General features: G+C 55.5%; 7 protein-coding genes across 7 annotated transcripts; 5 read left to right on the top strand and 2 right to left on the bottom strand.

The window, feature by feature from the left end:
• Window positions 1–697: 697 nt before the first annotated feature.
• On the top strand, window positions 698–2,713 carry BGZ61DRAFT_474026 (uncharacterized protein; the record flags this gene model as incomplete). The annotated part of the gene is made up of 3 exons (XM_046248529.1): window positions 698–809; window positions 952–1,205; window positions 1,331–2,713. 3 exons carry the CDS (start codon window positions 698–700, stop codon window positions 2,711–2,713), a joined length of 1,749 nt encoding a protein of 582 aa, XP_046108110.1.
• A 949-nt stretch (window positions 2,714–3,662) lies between these two features.
• BGZ61DRAFT_444299 (uncharacterized protein) lies at window positions 3,663–5,061 on the top strand. Its single transcript, XM_046244961.1, has 3 exons — window positions 3,663–3,910; window positions 4,010–4,416; window positions 4,478–5,061. Exons 1-3 carry the CDS (start codon window positions 3,811–3,813, stop codon window positions 4,937–4,939), a joined length of 969 nt encoding a protein of 322 aa, XP_046108109.1. The 5' UTR covers window positions 3,663–3,810; the 3' UTR covers window positions 4,940–5,061.
• A 657-nt stretch (window positions 5,062–5,718) lies between these two features.
• BGZ61DRAFT_298351 (mediator complex, subunit Med5) lies at window positions 5,719–9,093 on the top strand (the record flags this gene model as incomplete). The annotated part of the gene is made up of 6 exons (XM_046238659.1): window positions 5,719–6,415; window positions 6,477–6,733; window positions 6,786–6,848; window positions 6,898–7,410; window positions 7,461–7,998; window positions 8,048–9,093. Coding segments are annotated over 6 exons (3,114 nt in total), but the record flags the coding sequence as incomplete, so codon positions are not given.
• A 367-nt stretch (window positions 9,094–9,460) lies between these two features.
• BGZ61DRAFT_344285 (Extradiol ring-cleavage dioxygenase, class III enzyme, subunit B) lies at window positions 9,461–10,493 on the bottom strand (the record flags this gene model as incomplete). Its single annotated transcript, XM_046239683.1, has 2 exons — window positions 9,461–10,270; window positions 10,338–10,493. The coding sequence occupies 2 exons, from the start codon at window positions 10,491–10,493 to the stop codon at window positions 9,461–9,463; spliced, it is 966 nt and encodes a 321-aa protein (XP_046108107.1).
• Window positions 10,494–11,346: 853 nt separating this feature from the next.
• Window positions 11,347–12,926, bottom strand: BGZ61DRAFT_474022 (Aldehyde/histidinol dehydrogenase; the record flags this gene model as incomplete). Its single annotated transcript, XM_046248528.1, has 3 exons — window positions 11,347–11,914; window positions 11,969–12,474; window positions 12,531–12,926. 3 exons carry the CDS (start codon window positions 12,924–12,926, stop codon window positions 11,347–11,349), a joined length of 1,470 nt encoding a protein of 489 aa, XP_046108106.1.
• A 658-nt stretch (window positions 12,927–13,584) lies between these two features.
• BGZ61DRAFT_528623 (uncharacterized protein) lies at window positions 13,585–14,021 on the top strand (the record flags this gene model as incomplete). The annotated part of the gene is made up of 2 exons (XM_046253285.1): window positions 13,585–13,875; window positions 13,941–14,021. The coding sequence occupies 2 exons, from the start codon at window positions 13,585–13,587 to the stop codon at window positions 14,019–14,021; spliced, it is 372 nt and encodes a 123-aa protein (XP_046108105.1).
• A 607-nt stretch (window positions 14,022–14,628) lies between these two features.
• Window positions 14,629–16,501, top strand: BGZ61DRAFT_343847 (X-Pro dipeptidyl-peptidase C-terminal non-catalytic domain-containing protein; the record flags this gene model as incomplete). Its single annotated transcript, XM_046239634.1, has 2 exons — window positions 14,629–16,361; window positions 16,411–16,501. The coding sequence occupies 2 exons, from the start codon at window positions 14,629–14,631 to the stop codon at window positions 16,499–16,501; spliced, it is 1,824 nt and encodes a 607-aa protein (XP_046108104.1).
• Window positions 16,502–16,899: the final 398 nt, after the last annotated feature.

Here is a 16,899-nt window from a genome sequence, read left to right as displayed (position 1 = left end):
AATAGCCTGAACACCTCTCTGAGTATCTGAAGTTCGATTTCATCCCGCGTATGCATGTTTGCGCCACGCTGCCGGTCAAACTCCGCAATGCAAACTCCGCAGTAATTAGACGGCGCGCGTTTCGATCAGCCAGGGTGGTTGCCTCCCCACCCTGGCGACTATCACTGCTAATTTTCAAAACGACACATGGGTGGCTTGTTTACAATGGCCGCCAAACCGATCACCATTCACCAAGAGTCATTCGGCACTTGTCTGGTATGATGACGGACTGTGTGTTGAGAGGGGTTCAAGCTGTCTATATAGTCCAAGCCCAAATGCTGACCCGCAACCGACATACCGAATCGGGAAGCCTTCGTCAGATTGGGAGGCTGCTGATTGGCTGGGTTGAGTGCTACAGGTTGGATCAAGGTCGAACCATGGAGTTTGAGGCGCGCGCGAGCATGTGTCAACAATTTCTTGTTCAATGGATTACCAAGGCATAATTGCAGAGTTGGCCGTGGAATCAAAAAGGTTCCGAGGATTTGCTAAGCGGAAGTTTGGGGCTAATATTGGATGGGTGATGTGAATTTGAATGCGAATGCGAACTTTGCCAGGGCACCCATCTAGCGATTTTGTCAGGGATTTGGATCAACCTTTGGCGGTGATGGTCACTGGTGCAGTCCATGGTATACTATACCCTCTAATACTGCTCCAAGAAATGCCATTCCAGGCTGAGATTTCTCTCCCTTTCTTCTTCTTCCATTTTCAAGCCGTCTCCAATGCATTTCTGAGAGACAGCGCCATGACACCCACGTCTGTCACCGCGGGCGGTAAGTGGGGCTTCTGAAAGCCACCCAAAGCCAAGATTCACAAGGCCGGCGTCAAGGACGCTGATTGGGCGCGCTGGCTCCTTTGAGCGTGGACGAACAGGCCCATGATGGCGGGCGGGATGGATCTACGACGTCGTTGCAGGGGGCGACATGGATCCGAGTCAAATTCGGCCCCGAGTCGCCGCGCGGGTATCTGTCGTTCTCGCTGAAGGACGTAACTGGGGGGGCCTCTGCCTAATAACTGTACGCATACCGTCGAATAGTCTCAGAGCGCTCCCAGGCCGCTGGGTCGCTAGCTCTCTCCGCCCTGCAGAGTTAGCCAGGGGAGCGGGCTCGCTCGCGCGCGCTGCTGGTCAATTCATTTGGTATTCCTCCGACAAACCCAATAGAAAAAAGGTGTTTGCTTTCAAAGCGGGTTACCAATTCACCCGACCCGAAAAAGTTTCACTGGGCTTGGGACGGGGTTGAGCAAGAATCCGCTTTGGTGGATGCATGTATATAGCACCTCTGCCTCCTCCTAGTGGCGGTTTGAGATCTGCTCCATCTACACATTCCAGGTTCAACAGCAAACACCTTTCAAACCACCTCGAAAAAGACATCTCTGCATCGATTCGATTGTCGCTTGGAACATCACTAACAACCAACGGGCCCGACATTGCCACCTTTCGAGGCTCCATCTCACCCGACTTACACCCACCGTCCACGCACCCACCCAACTCACATTCATCATGGCTGCTTCAGACGTCAAGACCATCCTCGTCCTCGGCACTGGTCCCGCCGCCATCCCCGTGGTCCGCCAGACCATGATCAACGTCGTCCTCAAGCGCGACAACCTCAAGATCATCGTCGTCACCCCCAATGCCAACTTCCACTGGCCCATCGCCATGCCGCGAGTCGTCGTCCCCGGCCAGCTCGTCGATGACAAGGTCATGATCCCCCTCGCTCCCACCTTCGCCGACTACCCTCCCAGCAAGTTCGAGTTCGTCCAGGGCAAGGCTTCGTCTCTCGACCCCGCCTCGAACACCGTCGCCATCGAGCTCAACGCCGGCGGCTTGCGCGAGATCAACTACGATACCCTCGTCATCGCCACCGGTGCTCGTGCCCAAGACGGCATGCCCTGGAAGGGTCTCACCACTGCTGAGGAGACCAAGCAGAAGCTCCACAGCCTGCAGGACCAGATCAAGAACGCCAAGACCATCGTCATCGCCGGTGGCGGCATGACTGGTGCTGAGACCGCTGGTGAGCTCGGATTCGAGTACTCCCAACACGGCAAGAAGGAGGTTATTCTCGTCCACACCGAGGACCTGCCCCTCGCTGCTCCCGCCACCAACAGCGTTCGCAAGGCTACCAAGTCGGAGCTCGAGCGCCTCAAGGTGAAGCTCATCCCCAACACGACTGTTTCGAGCGTCACCGTCAAGGGCAACGACACCATTCTCGAGCTGAAAGCCGCCGACGGCTCTACTCGTTCTATCACGGCCCAGGCCTACCTCCCCGCCACCGGCGTCATCCCCAACACCGAGTTCGCACCTAAGAGCATGCTCGACTCTAGGAACTATATCAAGCAGACGAACTACCTCCAGGCCGAGGGCTACAAGAACATCTTCGTCATCGGCGACGCTGGTAGCCTCGAGACCTCCACCGCTGCGCATGCTGAGGCGCAGTCCCGACACTTGATCAAGGCTCTGGCGCTGTACATCGACGGCTCTGCCGTGCCCCAGTACGAAGCCTCCGAGAAGCCCATCTTTGCTGTCACGCTGGGTCGCAGCCGTGGAACTGGCCAGATGGGCAACTTTAAGCTGTTCAGCTTCCTCGTCTGGTTCATGAAGGGACGGTATCTGGGCACCGATTACGCGCACCTCTGGGCTGCAGGCAAGCGCACCATGACCACGACCTTTGAGAAGTAACCAACATCACTCAGGGTGCGGGTTTCTCATCTTTCTTATGCGTCGTAGCGTTGCGGGCTTGGTTGTTCATCTTGTGGATTGATTCAATGGCATGGGTAGATATCTGATACCAGGAACTGACACTTTTCCCCTTCGGGTTTGTTTTTCGTCTTACCATAGATTGTACGTTAATTAATCAAAATTATTCGAATTCATTTACTAGTCAGACTGTGAGAAACACTGGCTGTATACGCTTTATGGTGAGGATGAAGAAAATAGTGTTTGGTCGGAAGTGATGTCATTGAACGCTTGTCGGCCATCTCGCACCAAAAAATAACGGCAAGTCGCACGTACCTAAAAGGAAACAATGCTCCCAGTGAAGATCATCTTGGGATTTTCCGACGAGAATTGTTTTATGCTGTCTTGAACAAGATTGGCGGAAACTAAGGTTGATGGAGGTGTAACCCTATCAGGTTAATGGAGCAAGAGATGCAATGAAATAGGAATCGGGAGAATGGTGATCATGAAGGTAGAAGGATGATTACCTGAAGACTGAGCTCCTGTCCTCGTGAAGAGCTCGTCTACGCCGCCGAACTTCACCATTGCTTCAATGGCGATGAAAACACTTGGCAGAAATTTACAGCCTGAGTTCGAATTGGCAGCGAACACGCCTGTGAAATTCTCACCAAGAAAGCCAGTATAGGCACCCTAGACAGTGGTTGGCGAATAATAAAATATGGTTGTCAGATGTTTAAATAATTTTAACACAGGAGAAAACGCTGGATAGCAATGCAGTTAATCAACCCCATGCTATCTTTTCTAGGCATTTGTTGACTACAGCTCTGACTTGAATGAAAGGTGATGTTAATTGATGGTCGGTTTGTGGCGCTGTTTTAAGCGACCTTCAGTGGAAATGCTTCCATCCCCGCCCCAACCACGTGCAACGGGTTGATTTAATTCCGTTGCTCATGGGACAACAAGGATGTTTGCACATTACCATCACAAACGCGAAAACGATAGATAATTGTTGACACAAATTTCAGACTCGCGTTTTGCTTTACCTCCGTTCGGATTATTCGATATTTTCTCGAACCTGATATTGCCATAGTGCCATCATCATGTCGCTCTGGGGCTTCCTCCGTGGCCAGTTCATGACGCTCCCCGTCCCTGACGAGGACTGTTCTGGCAGGACCATTATCGTCACTGGGGCCAATGTCGGTACGGGCACCGGCGCTTTCAATCCGTATTGGCTTCTCTATGGCCAGCCAAGGCGAGCCGAAGAGAAGTCGTAGCGGTGTGCTAACTTTGTGTCGGCAGGTCTTGGCTGTGAGGCAGCACGGCATTTTGTGCGGCTCGGCGCGTCAAAGGTGATCCTCGCATGCCGCCGAATTGATAGTGGCGAGAAGGCGCGACAAGATATTGAAGCATCAACCCAACGACAAGGCGTTGTGCAAGTCTGGCACCTGGATCTCTCGTCGTCAGACAGCGTCCGCGAGTTTGCAGCTCGTGTTGATAAGCTTGACCGTGTTGATGTGCTGCTAAACAATGCTAGCTTGCTCTCCTTCCAGAAGGAGATGGTCGAAGGACATGAGCTTCACTTGCTCGTGAATGTCATCTATACATGTTTGCTTTCCATCCTGGTATTGCCAAGTTTGCGCCGCACCGCAGCGAAGTTTAACGTCACGCCGCGTCTCACCGTTGTGGCTTCCGATGGTGCATTTCTGGCTCGTACCTCCTGGCTTCCCTGAATCGCGAAGAGTAGTTCTAACCATGGTAGAACATCAGGCCCAGTTTCCCGAGGCTAAAGCAGACCACATCTTCCAAGAACTAGACGCTGATCCGAGCGTGATGAACCGGTACTGCGTAACTAAGCTCCTTCAGCTCATGGCCATGAAGCGCCTAGGCGAGGCCGTCGACGCATCGGGAAAGGGTCACATCATTGTCAACGGAGTGACGCCTGGTCTCTGTCGGACCGAGCTGTATCGGAGTTGGCAGTTTCCGCTTAACCTAGCCGTGAAGGCGTTCAACATGCTCATGGCGCGGACGGCAGAAATGGGCTCGCGGACGCTCGTGGCGGCAGCGGTGGCGGGCGAGGAGACGCATGCGAATTGGATGGCTGATTGTCGCTTGTATGTTTGGCCGAATAGCATGAAGGGGGATGAGGGAGAGAAGTTGACTAGCAAGGTTTGGGAGGAGTTGATGGAGATTCTTGAAGGTGTTGAGCCTGGTGTGAAGGATATCATCTAGGGTTTCTAGGCTGTGTCCATTTTAGTTGGGTGACCCCATCAAGGTCATGCTTCATGTCTATTTACGCGTGTACAAAATTGTAGGGGTATTATCTTGATTGAAGCAATTCGTCTGGCGGTTCAATGTAGTTGATTGTGTCGGATATATTCCAACGGCTGCCGACTTGGCGTCGAAAATGCCTTGTCTTCGCACCCTGAAGCAAATTCAAGGCAATGACGCTCAATTTGTACAGCAAACCCAAGTCAACAAACTAACACATTTTCCCAATTTTCTCGAACCTTTATTAAGAGCTATGTGCAAGTTTGACAGTATATTTTAGCTACCTCTTTGTCCACTCCCCACTTCCCCCCGCCGTGCGGAATTCAGCCGCTCCGCTTTCCAGGCGGCCCACCACTATTAGTCCACTATTAGTCCACCACCCTGAAAGGTGCGAGATGCGTCTCTCCATCTACAAGGCTGGGACCCAAGCTCGAGCGACCCGGCCGAACCAAGCTTCCACAGCGCGCATTCTTGCCTCCGAGAGCCGTGATTCAGCGCGATTAGGCATTTGTCTTTCCTGGTATTCACATTGACGCCGACGAATCCTTTGGCCACGGCCAGTAGCACGGCTCTGCACTGCCATTCCCTTGCCCGTGCTCCTGCGAACCGACCGACGACGCGAACCAAGACGACGACACACGATCGAGCTGTCGCTCTCGCTCTCCACGACCGTCTCCTACGACTCTAGATCTCCATCATCTCCATCTACTGCTCCGTACCGAATAATCGCCTCTTGAGCCATGGACGGACAAGCCGTGGCCGGCGGCGCATTGCGGGCGGCTCTCAGCTACTGGTCCGAGTTTGTCGAACGTTGCATCGCCCAGCGCCTCGAGACGGATCGCTTCGAGGCCTTTGTCAAACTCGTCCATCCCAAGCATCCGCTGCCGCCCTCTGCCATCGCCGACTTCTTCCTCCGGCCGCAGCCCTCCAACCACGACAGCCTCGACCCGCGCATTCCCCCCTACCTCCAGGTTCTCACCCAGCTGGGCTACGTCGACACGCCCTCTATCCTGAAGGCGCTATTCAAGTACTCGTCCTCTCATGCGCAGGCAAAGTCGCAGCCACAGGGTCAACCGCAGGCCGACGATTCTGAAGAAAACAAAGACAAGGAGAAGGCCGCTAGGACGTCCATTATCCGATGGGAGAGCTCATACTGGGCCGAGGAGGTCATTTTCTACAGCCTCACCAAGTCCGTTGTCCAAGGCAAGGCCATCCCGGACTCAAGGACAGCCTTGGAGGTAGTCAAGGTCATTTCTAAGTGGATGGCCCTATTTACATCAGCGTCAACAGCGTTTGCGGCGGATGTCATGGAGCATCTGGCGACTTCCAAGGCCCGAGGTGATATGGAGTCTGCGCGCGCTGCCCTGGTAGCTCTGCTTCTGCGTCTCTGCGAAAACGAAATTCTTGTGAAAGCTGTTAGCAAGCCATTTGCTAAAGGTAATATTAGTCTAGTCCGCTTCATACCGATGGTAGATGCTGATTGCGTCTTGTGCCTTAGACATTCGAAAAGAGCTCTCGGCAAGCCTAGCCAGCTTTGTGCCAACCTTGCAGCTTGTCCCCGAACTCACCGAGAAGCTGGAACTCTTCCGAACGGAAACCCTCGCCAACCTCGATCCCGGTGACAAGAAGAGCCAGGTCACCAACACCGCTATGGATGACCTCCTTGAGTCCACAGTTGGCCTCGAAAACTTCGCCGTGGCTGAGATCCCCATCACCAACACTCGAGCAGGACTGTACATCTACCTCAATGCTTCTGTAAGTACAAGTCACCTGTCCCACTTCTCTAAACCCACTAACACCTCTGTAGCTTTCAGCACGGCCTTTGATAGACGATAATGCGCTTTTCTCATACATGAACAACAGATATCAGGTATGTGCGTTTCAGATTTGGCTTCATTCGTCTCTAACCATACATGCAGGGAGACGTCCAATCTAGTGCCATTGACCTAATCTTGGCTTCTTTTGACGTCCTGGCCAACGCCGTATTCCGCAACGAGGGACAAAAGGACGCCCATCTCCTTCGATCATACCTGATTAACAAAGTTCCCCTGCTTCTGTATCAGCTTTGCCCTCCTGAATTCTCTGGTACATCGGCCGAGTCTTTCATCACCCAGGCCCTTAGCCACGTGGATACTAGCATATTCCCCACAGCCTCGCTGATGTTTGACGAGTCTCGGAACAATAACCCATACACCGAGAGTGTTAGAGAGGAATTCTGTGCTGCATGCGTCCTCCACGGGCTGGTGCAACGGGAGCATGTAGAGAGGATCCTCGGAGAGATTTCCATGTCTTACGAGCCATCCCTAGAAAAATACTCCAAGGACAAGCTGGTACAAAACTGCCTCTCCGACACTGAGAAGATCCAGGGATTGGTTCGTGAGCTCGACAAGATGGACGGCAATGTCGGTGCAGTTTGCCAGGCACTCATTGAGGTACGTTCACGTTCGTTTCGAGTTTTGGATGTCAATACTAAAACGACCAGGTTTTGCGCCAATTGTGCAACAGCAAAGAGACTATGTCTCTCAAGATTCTTTGCGGGCAATTGGCTCAGAAGCCCTTGTCCCTGGATGTGATATTGTTATTTGAGAAGCTGCCGACGATTCTGGAACCACTGTGCACGCTGTTGGACAACTGGTCAGACGAGGAGGATCAAGGCGAGTACCAGCCGGTGTACGAAGAGTTCGGGTCTATTCTCCTCCTGGTTCTGGCTTTCGCATACCGCTATAACCTGACGGCGGCAGATATGGGAATCCAGTCTCAAGATTCATGCGTGGCCAAGATTCTGGCCCGAGGCCACATCAGCCGGCAAAACGATGAACTGACGGAGCAAGAGAATGTTCACATGAATGGATGGATCCACGGTCTCTTTGACACGGAAGGCGGTGGCCTTAGCGACGAGTTGATGTCGTCTTGCCCGCCACAGGACTTTTACCTCCTAGTGGCGCCTCTGTTCCAAAACATGGTGGTGGCATATACGCACGGATATCTCAACGACGAGAGCCTTAAGGGAGGCATCGAATGTGAGTCTTTTGTTGATTCCAGTGGACGCCATAAGCTAATGCGTAGCAGACTTGGTGGATACCTTCTTGTTGCCATCCCTGGTGCCGGCCATCCGGTTCTTGGGAGACTACCTCTGGGTTGACCAAAAGGAGCAAAAGTCGATCATCAAGATCCTACAACTGATTCTTCTGCCTAGCTCTATCTCAGGCGAAGCAAGCACGATGCTCTCATCAGTCAAGAACCTCGTCGCAAAGCCGTTGGAGCACGCGCTTCGCATGTACCAACGCCGGGATCCCAGGAATGAGGATATTGAGCCGCTCCTCAGAGTGCTGAAAGACAGCATACCACTGTCACGGCGTACAGGAGGTGCAGACCACAACGAGCTCGAGTCTTGGACCACGACCCCCAGCAGCGGGCTTACTAGTGCGATCAAGCACACGGTTCAGGGGCTTACCCAGTGGAGTATGCACCCGGAGATGAACATGCCAACCTCGTACACTCATCGACAGGTGCTGGTTGGGCTCCAATTCCTAGGTCCCAAGAGGCTCCTTCGTGCGCTGTTGGAGGAAGTGAGACAGCAGTCTGAGGCCGGAAGTGCCAGTTTGGTGTACGACGTGACCACAGCCATCATTTGTGCACCGGATGTAGTGAAGGATAGCCATGGCAACATCGGTATGCTTGACGCGAATGGCAATATGCCTCCGCCGATGCAGCGTCGGCGAACCCTTCGAGAGCTCCTCAAGGCTGCTGCTGAAGACTGCAAGAAGATCCAGAAGAAGGACCCGATGTTGGCTGAGATCGTTGTGCGCCTTCACCGACGAGTCGAGGCGCAGATGGTGATGCCACAGGCGCAAGCAATGCTCCAGGCTGCAGACATGTCGCTCACCCTGAACGACGAAACGACGGCCCTTGGAGATGCAATGGCTGCTGCGGCCGGTGTCCAGGCCGATGGCATGTCGACGGACACCATGGGCTTGGACATGAGTATGGCTGGCGTAGGATCAGACTTGGGTCTTGGCGGATCGGTCGTCAGCGGAGGCGGCCTGGATACGTCGGGAGACGCAGACCTGTTTGGTGGCCTCGATACGGCCGACATGGTCGACTTTGAGTGGGAAGGTATGGACCTAACATAGTATGGGTTTGCCTAGACACTTTGGGCGTGGAGTCTTTGGCGGTGATGGATTGTTATTATTACTCACGGCGCATGATGGGTGGCATGGAAAGAATGACGGCGATGTTGTCGTGATTTATTTGGTTTATTTGGGTTACTGGTGGGATCATTCAACAAGAAGGCAGCACGATGGCCTTGCCTTTGCGTGTATAGAGCACGAACAGAGATGGATACAGTCTTGCAAACAAGACGACCTTCGACAGCATTCAATCTCACCCTTCCCTCACATCTCTTTCGACATTTCGGTTGACATTGTGTCTTCATCATCATCATCCTCACTTGCGCTAATCCGGACAACACAGTTCTCTCTTCTACTTGGCCTCGACCCAGCTACCGATGGTGAACTGCGAATTGCACATGTTGGTCAACTCCCAGTCCTCGGCGCCCATCTCGCCCTTCATGCCCTCGTCGCCACGGCCACCACACAGACCAGCCACAAACATGGTGGCCATGAAGTGGTCATCGGTGGCGTGGGCATCGCGATAACGAGGGTGCTTCATCAAGCTCGTGGCCTTGCGGCGCAGCAGAGGACCGCCGCAGGGCTTCTTGCCCCGGATCACCTTGCCGTAGACGGCGCGGTCGGCCGGCACGTCGTCCTCATACGCACAGCACACCAGGTCGATGACCTCCTGGCGGAAGTCGAGGGCCCAAGCCTCGGGCGGCGTGGGCTGGGCGAGGCTGTCGCGGTAGCGGATCATGGGGCCCCAGACGTTGCGGTAGAGGTTGTGGACGGAGCCGCCGGAGCCGATGAAGAGGGTGCGGCGGGACCGGCCCCGCAGCGGCCGGAGGGCGGCGCCGACGGCGACGTGGAAGTGCGGGTCGTACGTGTGATTCATGCTGAGGAGCGTCGTGGGCGGGCAGCCGTTGGGGAACATGCGGATGAGGATGAGGTACGTGTCGTGGATCCAGTCGAAGGTTGGCGCGGGCTGCGAGTCGATCCCCGCGGCCGCGAGATGCGCCTGGATAGTCGGGACGTAGTCGACGTCGGGGTTGAGCTTGTAGTCGATGTACTTGGACGGGTGGACGTAGGCGACGGGGGATTTGCCAGGGTTGGGGTTGGCAGAGATGAGGATGGTGTTGGGTGTGGATGTAGCCCAGTGTGCGCCCTGGTTATGGGTTAGCTGGGTTGGCCCATATGGGAGTGAAGAGTGAGGGCATCGCGAGCATCATGAGGCGACAAGAACTTACCATGACGACAACGTGCTCGACCCCGTTCGCGAGCGCCTCTTCGCCGCACTTCTTCCAGTAGTTGCCCGAGTCGTGCTCCTCGCCCAGCATCATGGTGCTGCCATGGGCATACAGGTGGACGGGATTCATGGGCTCTTCTTTGCTGCCGACAGCCATTGTGGAGGATGATGGGATGAGGAATTTGGGGTATCAAAGGCTGTGTGGGTGAGGGGAATCCAGAATTGAAGGACAAAAGGGTAAAAGACGAATGGGTATCAGGCTCTTTACTTGACCGAAACTCTCAAACGAGAAGAGTGATGATGACGACGACAGCAACGGCGTCGACTTCGTCCTTTACTAGCACAGGGAGATGTGATCAAATTGCGAGCTGCCGCGGACGTGGTCTTCAATAATCACAGGTATAATTACGGAACCGCCATTGCCATCTCCCCCATTAACAGGCCCCCTGCTTCCATCCGCCCCTCGGCTGCCGCTTGTGGGGGAAATCTCTCCCGCTTTTGGTCACTCGGGATTTCCTGGTATAATCCGGGGAACTCTCGGGTTGGGTGGGGCCGGCTCGGCACACGAGCCCCGGCCCTCCACTTTCCGACCCCCGCAAATTTGGACAAGGAGCTACTGTGTTAGTGCGCGGCTGGGCGCTGGGTGGTATGGGCATAGCTTCGCTGTGAGTGGGCGGCGGAGCAATGGCACCAGGCTTGATCGTAGTCGGCAGCCGAGATTTGGAGATGTGGCATGTTGGACAGGTTTGACATGTTTGGAGATGTTGGAGAAGGTGGTGTGGCGTGTCTAGGCTTGAGTTGAGCGTGTATTGCGCATGAGATGATACCGAACTAGGTGCAGCGTGGGGTTTATAGGCGAACAGGGAACTAGATTTCGTGGTTCCTATGTAGAATACAACACTAAGAAACACTGGAATGGGCTGTTTACTCTCCAGAACAAGACAACTTTCAGCATCTGGCCACGATGGATGGATATCGGTAAATACACTCAGGAGCACAACCGCTCCTCTTCAAGCCCGCATTCTCAACGCATACTCTAGTCCCCGTCTCCCTATGAAATACGTCCCGTAGCCTACCAGCGGTAGCACCACCGAGAGCGTGATGCCGAAGCCCGTAAAGAAACTCGCTTCAAAGAAGCCCAAGTAATCGTTGCGTGGTTGGCCGGTGGGCGAGAGCGGCTTGGTCGCCAGCGCGCGCACCGACTGCGTCGTCACTCCCGCTACATCGCCGTCTAGTAGCTTCTCGACGTGCGTAAAGGCATCGGGCTGCCGCTCGACGAACTGCGGCCGCGGGACGGAGAACATGGCCGCGCTGTAGCGGTGGTGAAGATCTGGCTCGTGAGATGTCGGCGCGGCCGGGCCGACGAGCAGGTGCCGCGGGATCTGGTTGATGCACGAGACGTGGGCGGGCGTTTGCTGTGAGAGATACTTTGCGGCGTCGTTGGCGGCGAAGATGTAGGCGGCGAGCAGAGGCTGGTTGGCCGCCTGGGTGTGGTTGTAGGCGGCGTCGAGGAGGCTGGTGCAGGTGATGATGGGGAGGAAGCGGCCGTTGACCTTGATGTTGGCGACGGTGGCATCTCTGGAGAGCGGTTAGCACGTATATCCGGCTTTGCGATACTCGGGTCAATCTCACCTGTCCTTGATATCAACCAGCTTAAAGTCGCTCGACCCAAAGCTCGTGGCCACTCTCTTCTCCTCGGCCTCCCGAATCGCCCGCCTCGAGGCCTCGGTGCGGTTCCCGTCAACCCGCTTGACCGACGTCTCGCGCGCAAACGACAGCGTCGCATAGCGCGAGCAGGCCTCGAAGAAGTCCTTCTTGACGTACTCGTTGACCAGGACGAGATCGGGTGCGTACGGCGACATGCCGCCGAAGCTGAAGCGCGCGGCCGTGATGGCCTTGGCTGCGGCGTCGAGGTCGGCGGTGCGGTCGACGATGGCGATGGCGCGGTGCTGGTTCGCGGACCGCAGCTGCGTCGTCAGGCTGTCGGAGCTGGAGACGCTCGTCTGGTCGACGAGGATGGCCGAGGAGAGGATCTTGGGATCGGAGATTGTGTTTGTGATGCAGAAGACGTTTTGGTCCAGCGCCTTGGGGAGGATCTGGCGGAGCGTAGCGTCGAGGTTCAGGAGGCTCTCTTGCAGCTGCGGAACGAGTTAGCATCTGAATTGCAGTAATTCTTGTCGTATGCAAAACAAACCTCGAGAGCAACACAGCATGCCGCCGACAAAGCCGCTGCCAGCGGGCTGACAATGGAGAAGAATCGCGTATGGCTGGTCGGCCGCAACACCACGAGCCCGTAGCCGACGCGGCGGCCAGCATTGTCCTTGCCGCGGGCCACCGAGTACTCGTCCTCGAGAGACTTCTGGAAGTCGAGTCCGTCGTAGAAGTGGCGGACGGCCTCCATGGCGAGGAAGAACTCAGCGTCGACCTCGGCGGCCGAGGCGCCCGTGTCTTTGGCCATGGCGGCGCAGATGTCGGCGGCGTTGGTGCGCAGGGCCAGGTGCAGCGCGTGCATCAGGTTCTGGCGGAAGCGCAGTGTTTCTGCGCGGCCGTCGACAACGGCGTCTTGGAGACGCTCGATTGCGGCGTCCATTGCGGTTGTGGTTGTGGTTGTGGTTCTGGTGGTGTTGGTGGTGTTGGTGGTGTTGGTGGTGATGATGACAGGACGAAAGACGAAAGAAAGACGCTGCGCAATGGGAGAAGACGGGAAAAGCAGCTCATCAACACTTGCTGCGATGCCCTCGAATGATAACCGGCTTCGTCAACCACAAAGCCTCCAATTTCCAGGCGCGCAATTGGAGTCTGCCCATTTGTCCTCGGTCGGTCGCCGGTCGGTGAGGCATCCGGAGGAGGGCCGCCGGGCCGGAAAGTGGGGGACGAGCGAGCGGAGGTTCGCGGATGTTTCTCAGGGCGCGGGGAGATGGAAGCTGTACACACTCACACTCACACTCACACTCGCATCTCGGCATATTCGGAGAGCGCCGAGCGAAATCCCTGACCCAGTCGCCTGTTCCACCTGCACGCAACACGCGTGCTCGCTGTATACGTCTGTGGAACCCCTGGCGCCCGAGAGTGAGATCCGTCCCGGAGCGGCTTTGTCCTGCAATATCATCAGCCCATCCGGAACCGACTGACTAGACGACAGACAGAGAGAGCACTCTTCATCCCTGAGATTGCAATTCTCTCGATTCCCGTTCAATCCCCCAACTCCATCTCATTTCCCCCCGTTCACCATCCACCTCCAGCCCAATATGTCTGCCACAGCCACCGAGACGCGAGAGCTTCTGCACGACTACGACATCCATCTCACGGCTGGAAACCAAGAGATCAACAGCGTCACCAGCACCGACAGATTCCGCAGCTCCGGCGATGCACCGCGCGTCCAGGTCGAGAACCCGCCCAACTGGAGAAACGACTACCGCCAGACGCCTCCCTACCGACCGGCCAACCGCGGGCTCGACCTCTCGCAGCGACCGTGGGGGACCAACCTGATAGAGCAGGGCTTCATCTTCCACATGTTTGAAGGAGTTGTGATTCAAGCCGTAAGTTGTATCCATTGCAGCGTCTTTTGAAATCGAATTTGCAGCTGACGTGCCTGTTTTACCAGACTGCGAACTGGCTGTGGAGGAAGACCATTGGACGGTACAATGAATCTCTTTGGCGGGCGCAGGTTGGAGGAGAGTTTTGAGTAGTGTTATTGGGTTGTAGATGATGGATTTGGATAGCCTCTAGGCAGTGGTGTTGACGTCGTTTTTGTTGTTTGAGTCGACAGTTACATTGAAGATTGAGTAAAGGTTGACGTTTTGTATTCAATTATCCGAGCCGTGTTATGCCATAACAGACGTTCCCGTACTATCGAAGATAAGCCTCAAACTGCGCGAAAGATGAACACCATAAGTACCAGGCCCTCAACGCCTTATTACTGCCCCCAAATCTATTCCTACAGCACCATTTACATTTCCACTCCGTTCCTAGACAAAATGATAGAAATATCCACTAAAGCACTTGCAACACACCCGTGGCCAATGATGAAATCCGTCCCCTTTGTCCATTCCTCCTACTCCCAGCTCCTTAATCCATCCCCGCCCCCACCTTTCCGATCAACACCGGCCGAGGGCCCCGTTCCGTGGTCCCGCGTGAGAGGGAGGGAGAGGAGCTGCACCTAACAGAGCATATTGTACTAATAACTACTGTACTCTCTTTTAATTCCTTTCCTTTACCTCATAATCTCTAGACCGGCCAAGTCTTTTCTCTATCGATCGGATCCCTAGACAGAAGAGAGGAAGCTGCCCATCATGGCCGAAGTCAAAACCCCACCCATCCGCGATCTCCTCGAGGTATTCGAAGACGAGGAAAACAACCTCACCTTCATGAAGAACGTCTCCATCCCCCTCAAGGCCTCCTCGCTGCCCATCCGCGCAAACGTCTACCTCCCCAAGTCCGCAGACAAGAACGCCCGCTGGCCCGTCCTCGTCACCTACGGGCCCTATGGCAAGGATATCCCCTACGCGACCTTCTACGCCGGCTCCTTCGACGAGGTCCCGGAGGACCACCGCTCCAAGTACTCGGCCTGGGAGACGCCTGATCCCGTATACTGGACCCGTGAGGGCTATGCCATCGTGCGTGCGGATGAGCGCGGTCTCGGTCAGAGCCCCGGCCTGCTCGATACCATGAGCCGCGGCACCAGCGAGTGCTTCTTCGACGTTGTCGAGTGGGCCGCCGAGCAGCCCTGGTCCTCGGGCAAGGTCGGCTTGCTGGGCATCTCATACTACGCCGGCTCGCAGTGGCGCGTGGCCGCTCGCAAGCCCAAGGGCCTGGCCGCCATCATCCCCTGGGAGGGCATGTCTGACTACTACCGCGACCGCTGCCGCCACGGTGGCATCTTGTCTAACAACTTCATCGGCTTCTGGTGGAACCGCCAAGTGCTCGTTAATCAGTATGGCAAGGGAGGCCGCTCCAAGCTGCAATTCCCTCCAGACGGCCCCGGCGCTCGTGGCCAGGAGGACACTATCGAGGGCGACCTGCCCGAGGAGGTACTTATACGAAACCGCAAGGACCAGACGCTGGACAACGTCAACAACAAGTTCCGCGATGAAGATTACTACTCGAGCAAGGAGTACAACCTCGAGGACATCGAGGTGCCCATGCTGAGTGTCGCCAACTGGGGTGGCATCTTGTTGCACCTCCGAGGAAACGTCGAGGGCTACACCCACGCCAGCTCCAAGTTCAAGTATCTCCGATTCATCACCGGCCGACATGACCTGCCGTTCTACTACCCCCAAGAAGTCGAGGTCCAGAAGAGCTTCTTCAACGCATTTCTCAAGGACCAGGACGACTACGGCTGGAGCGTCCCCGGTAAGGTCGCCCCCGTCACCTTGACGCTGAGGAAGGGCAATGTCGGCTTCAACGATGCCGAAGCGGAGAAGGCGTACCAGAAGCGAGAAGAAGAGGCCTGGCCCATCCCTCGCACTCAATATACCAAGTGGTACCTGACGCCCGACCAGGTCTTCACGCCCAGCCAACCTACTACCGTGTCCAAGGCTGTTTCTTATCCGGCCCTGGGTAACCTGAAGGACCCTAAGTTGGTGCAATTCACCAGCGCTCCCTTCGAGGAGGAGACCGAAGTGACTGGGCATGTCACGGCCCACCTCAACGTTTCAGTGACGCCCGATAACTCTGGCGAGACCGACATTGACTTGTTTGTGACTCTCCGCCACATCGACCCTGCTGGAAAGGAGGTCCTATACACAGGAACAGCTGGTGACCCCATTCCCTTGTGCAAGGGATGGCTGCGGGTGAGCAACCGCAAGGTCTACGAAGACCACCCCAAGCATCGCTCATACCGCCCCCACCGAGAGTACCTTGCCGCCGATGTGCAACCCGTCAAGGCGGGAGAGGTCTACGCCGTCGATGTCGAGATCTGGCCGACTAACGTCGTTGTTGAGAAGGGTGGAAAGCTGGTGTTTGAGGTGAGCAGTGGAGACACCCAGGGAAGCGGCATCTTCCAACACAACTCGGACGTCGACAGGTAAGTTTCCCCTCTGTGATCCAAGATTCCAGTTGCTGACGTTCAATAGACCGGCCTCCAAGTTCGCCGGAATCAACAGCATCCACTTTGGTGAGGGTCAGGATAACTATGTGACGCTTCCCATAATCCCGCCCAAATAGATAGAACCCATAGAATCCGCAAAAGATAGAACCACCACCAAGCTAAGGGCGAGACTGTAACCATCTGGGAACTTGGGTGGGGTAGCTTGTGCTTGAATAAATGAAGATATAACTGGCCATGATGCTTGTTCCCCACCGTAGAACTTGAACCGCGTCAAGTTGAACGCATATGAAGCCCTTGGACGAATTCGACCGGCTCCGCATTCTAGGTCCTCGTCCTCGGCTCATTACGGGTCGCCCACTCCGAGCCGGAATTCTGGGGAAACGAGGCCGGCGGGGGTGGGGGAATGGAACCTAACTGCCGTTCTGTGCTGGTCTTCTATGAGACATCTGCTCTCATCAGAGACAATCGGACAAGCCCTTCGTAGGATTCCATTGAGAGCATAGTCATCTTTCCT

This window comes from Ilyonectria robusta (genome assembly GCF_021365365.1).
Source record: "Ilyonectria robusta strain PMI_751 chromosome Unknown BGZ61scaffold_4, whole genome shotgun sequence".
Taxonomy (NCBI): domain Eukaryota; kingdom Fungi; phylum Ascomycota; class Sordariomycetes; order Hypocreales; family Nectriaceae; genus Ilyonectria; species Ilyonectria robusta.
Note: the sequence above shows the minus strand (reverse complement) of the source record. Positions and strands in the feature narration are given on the sequence as shown.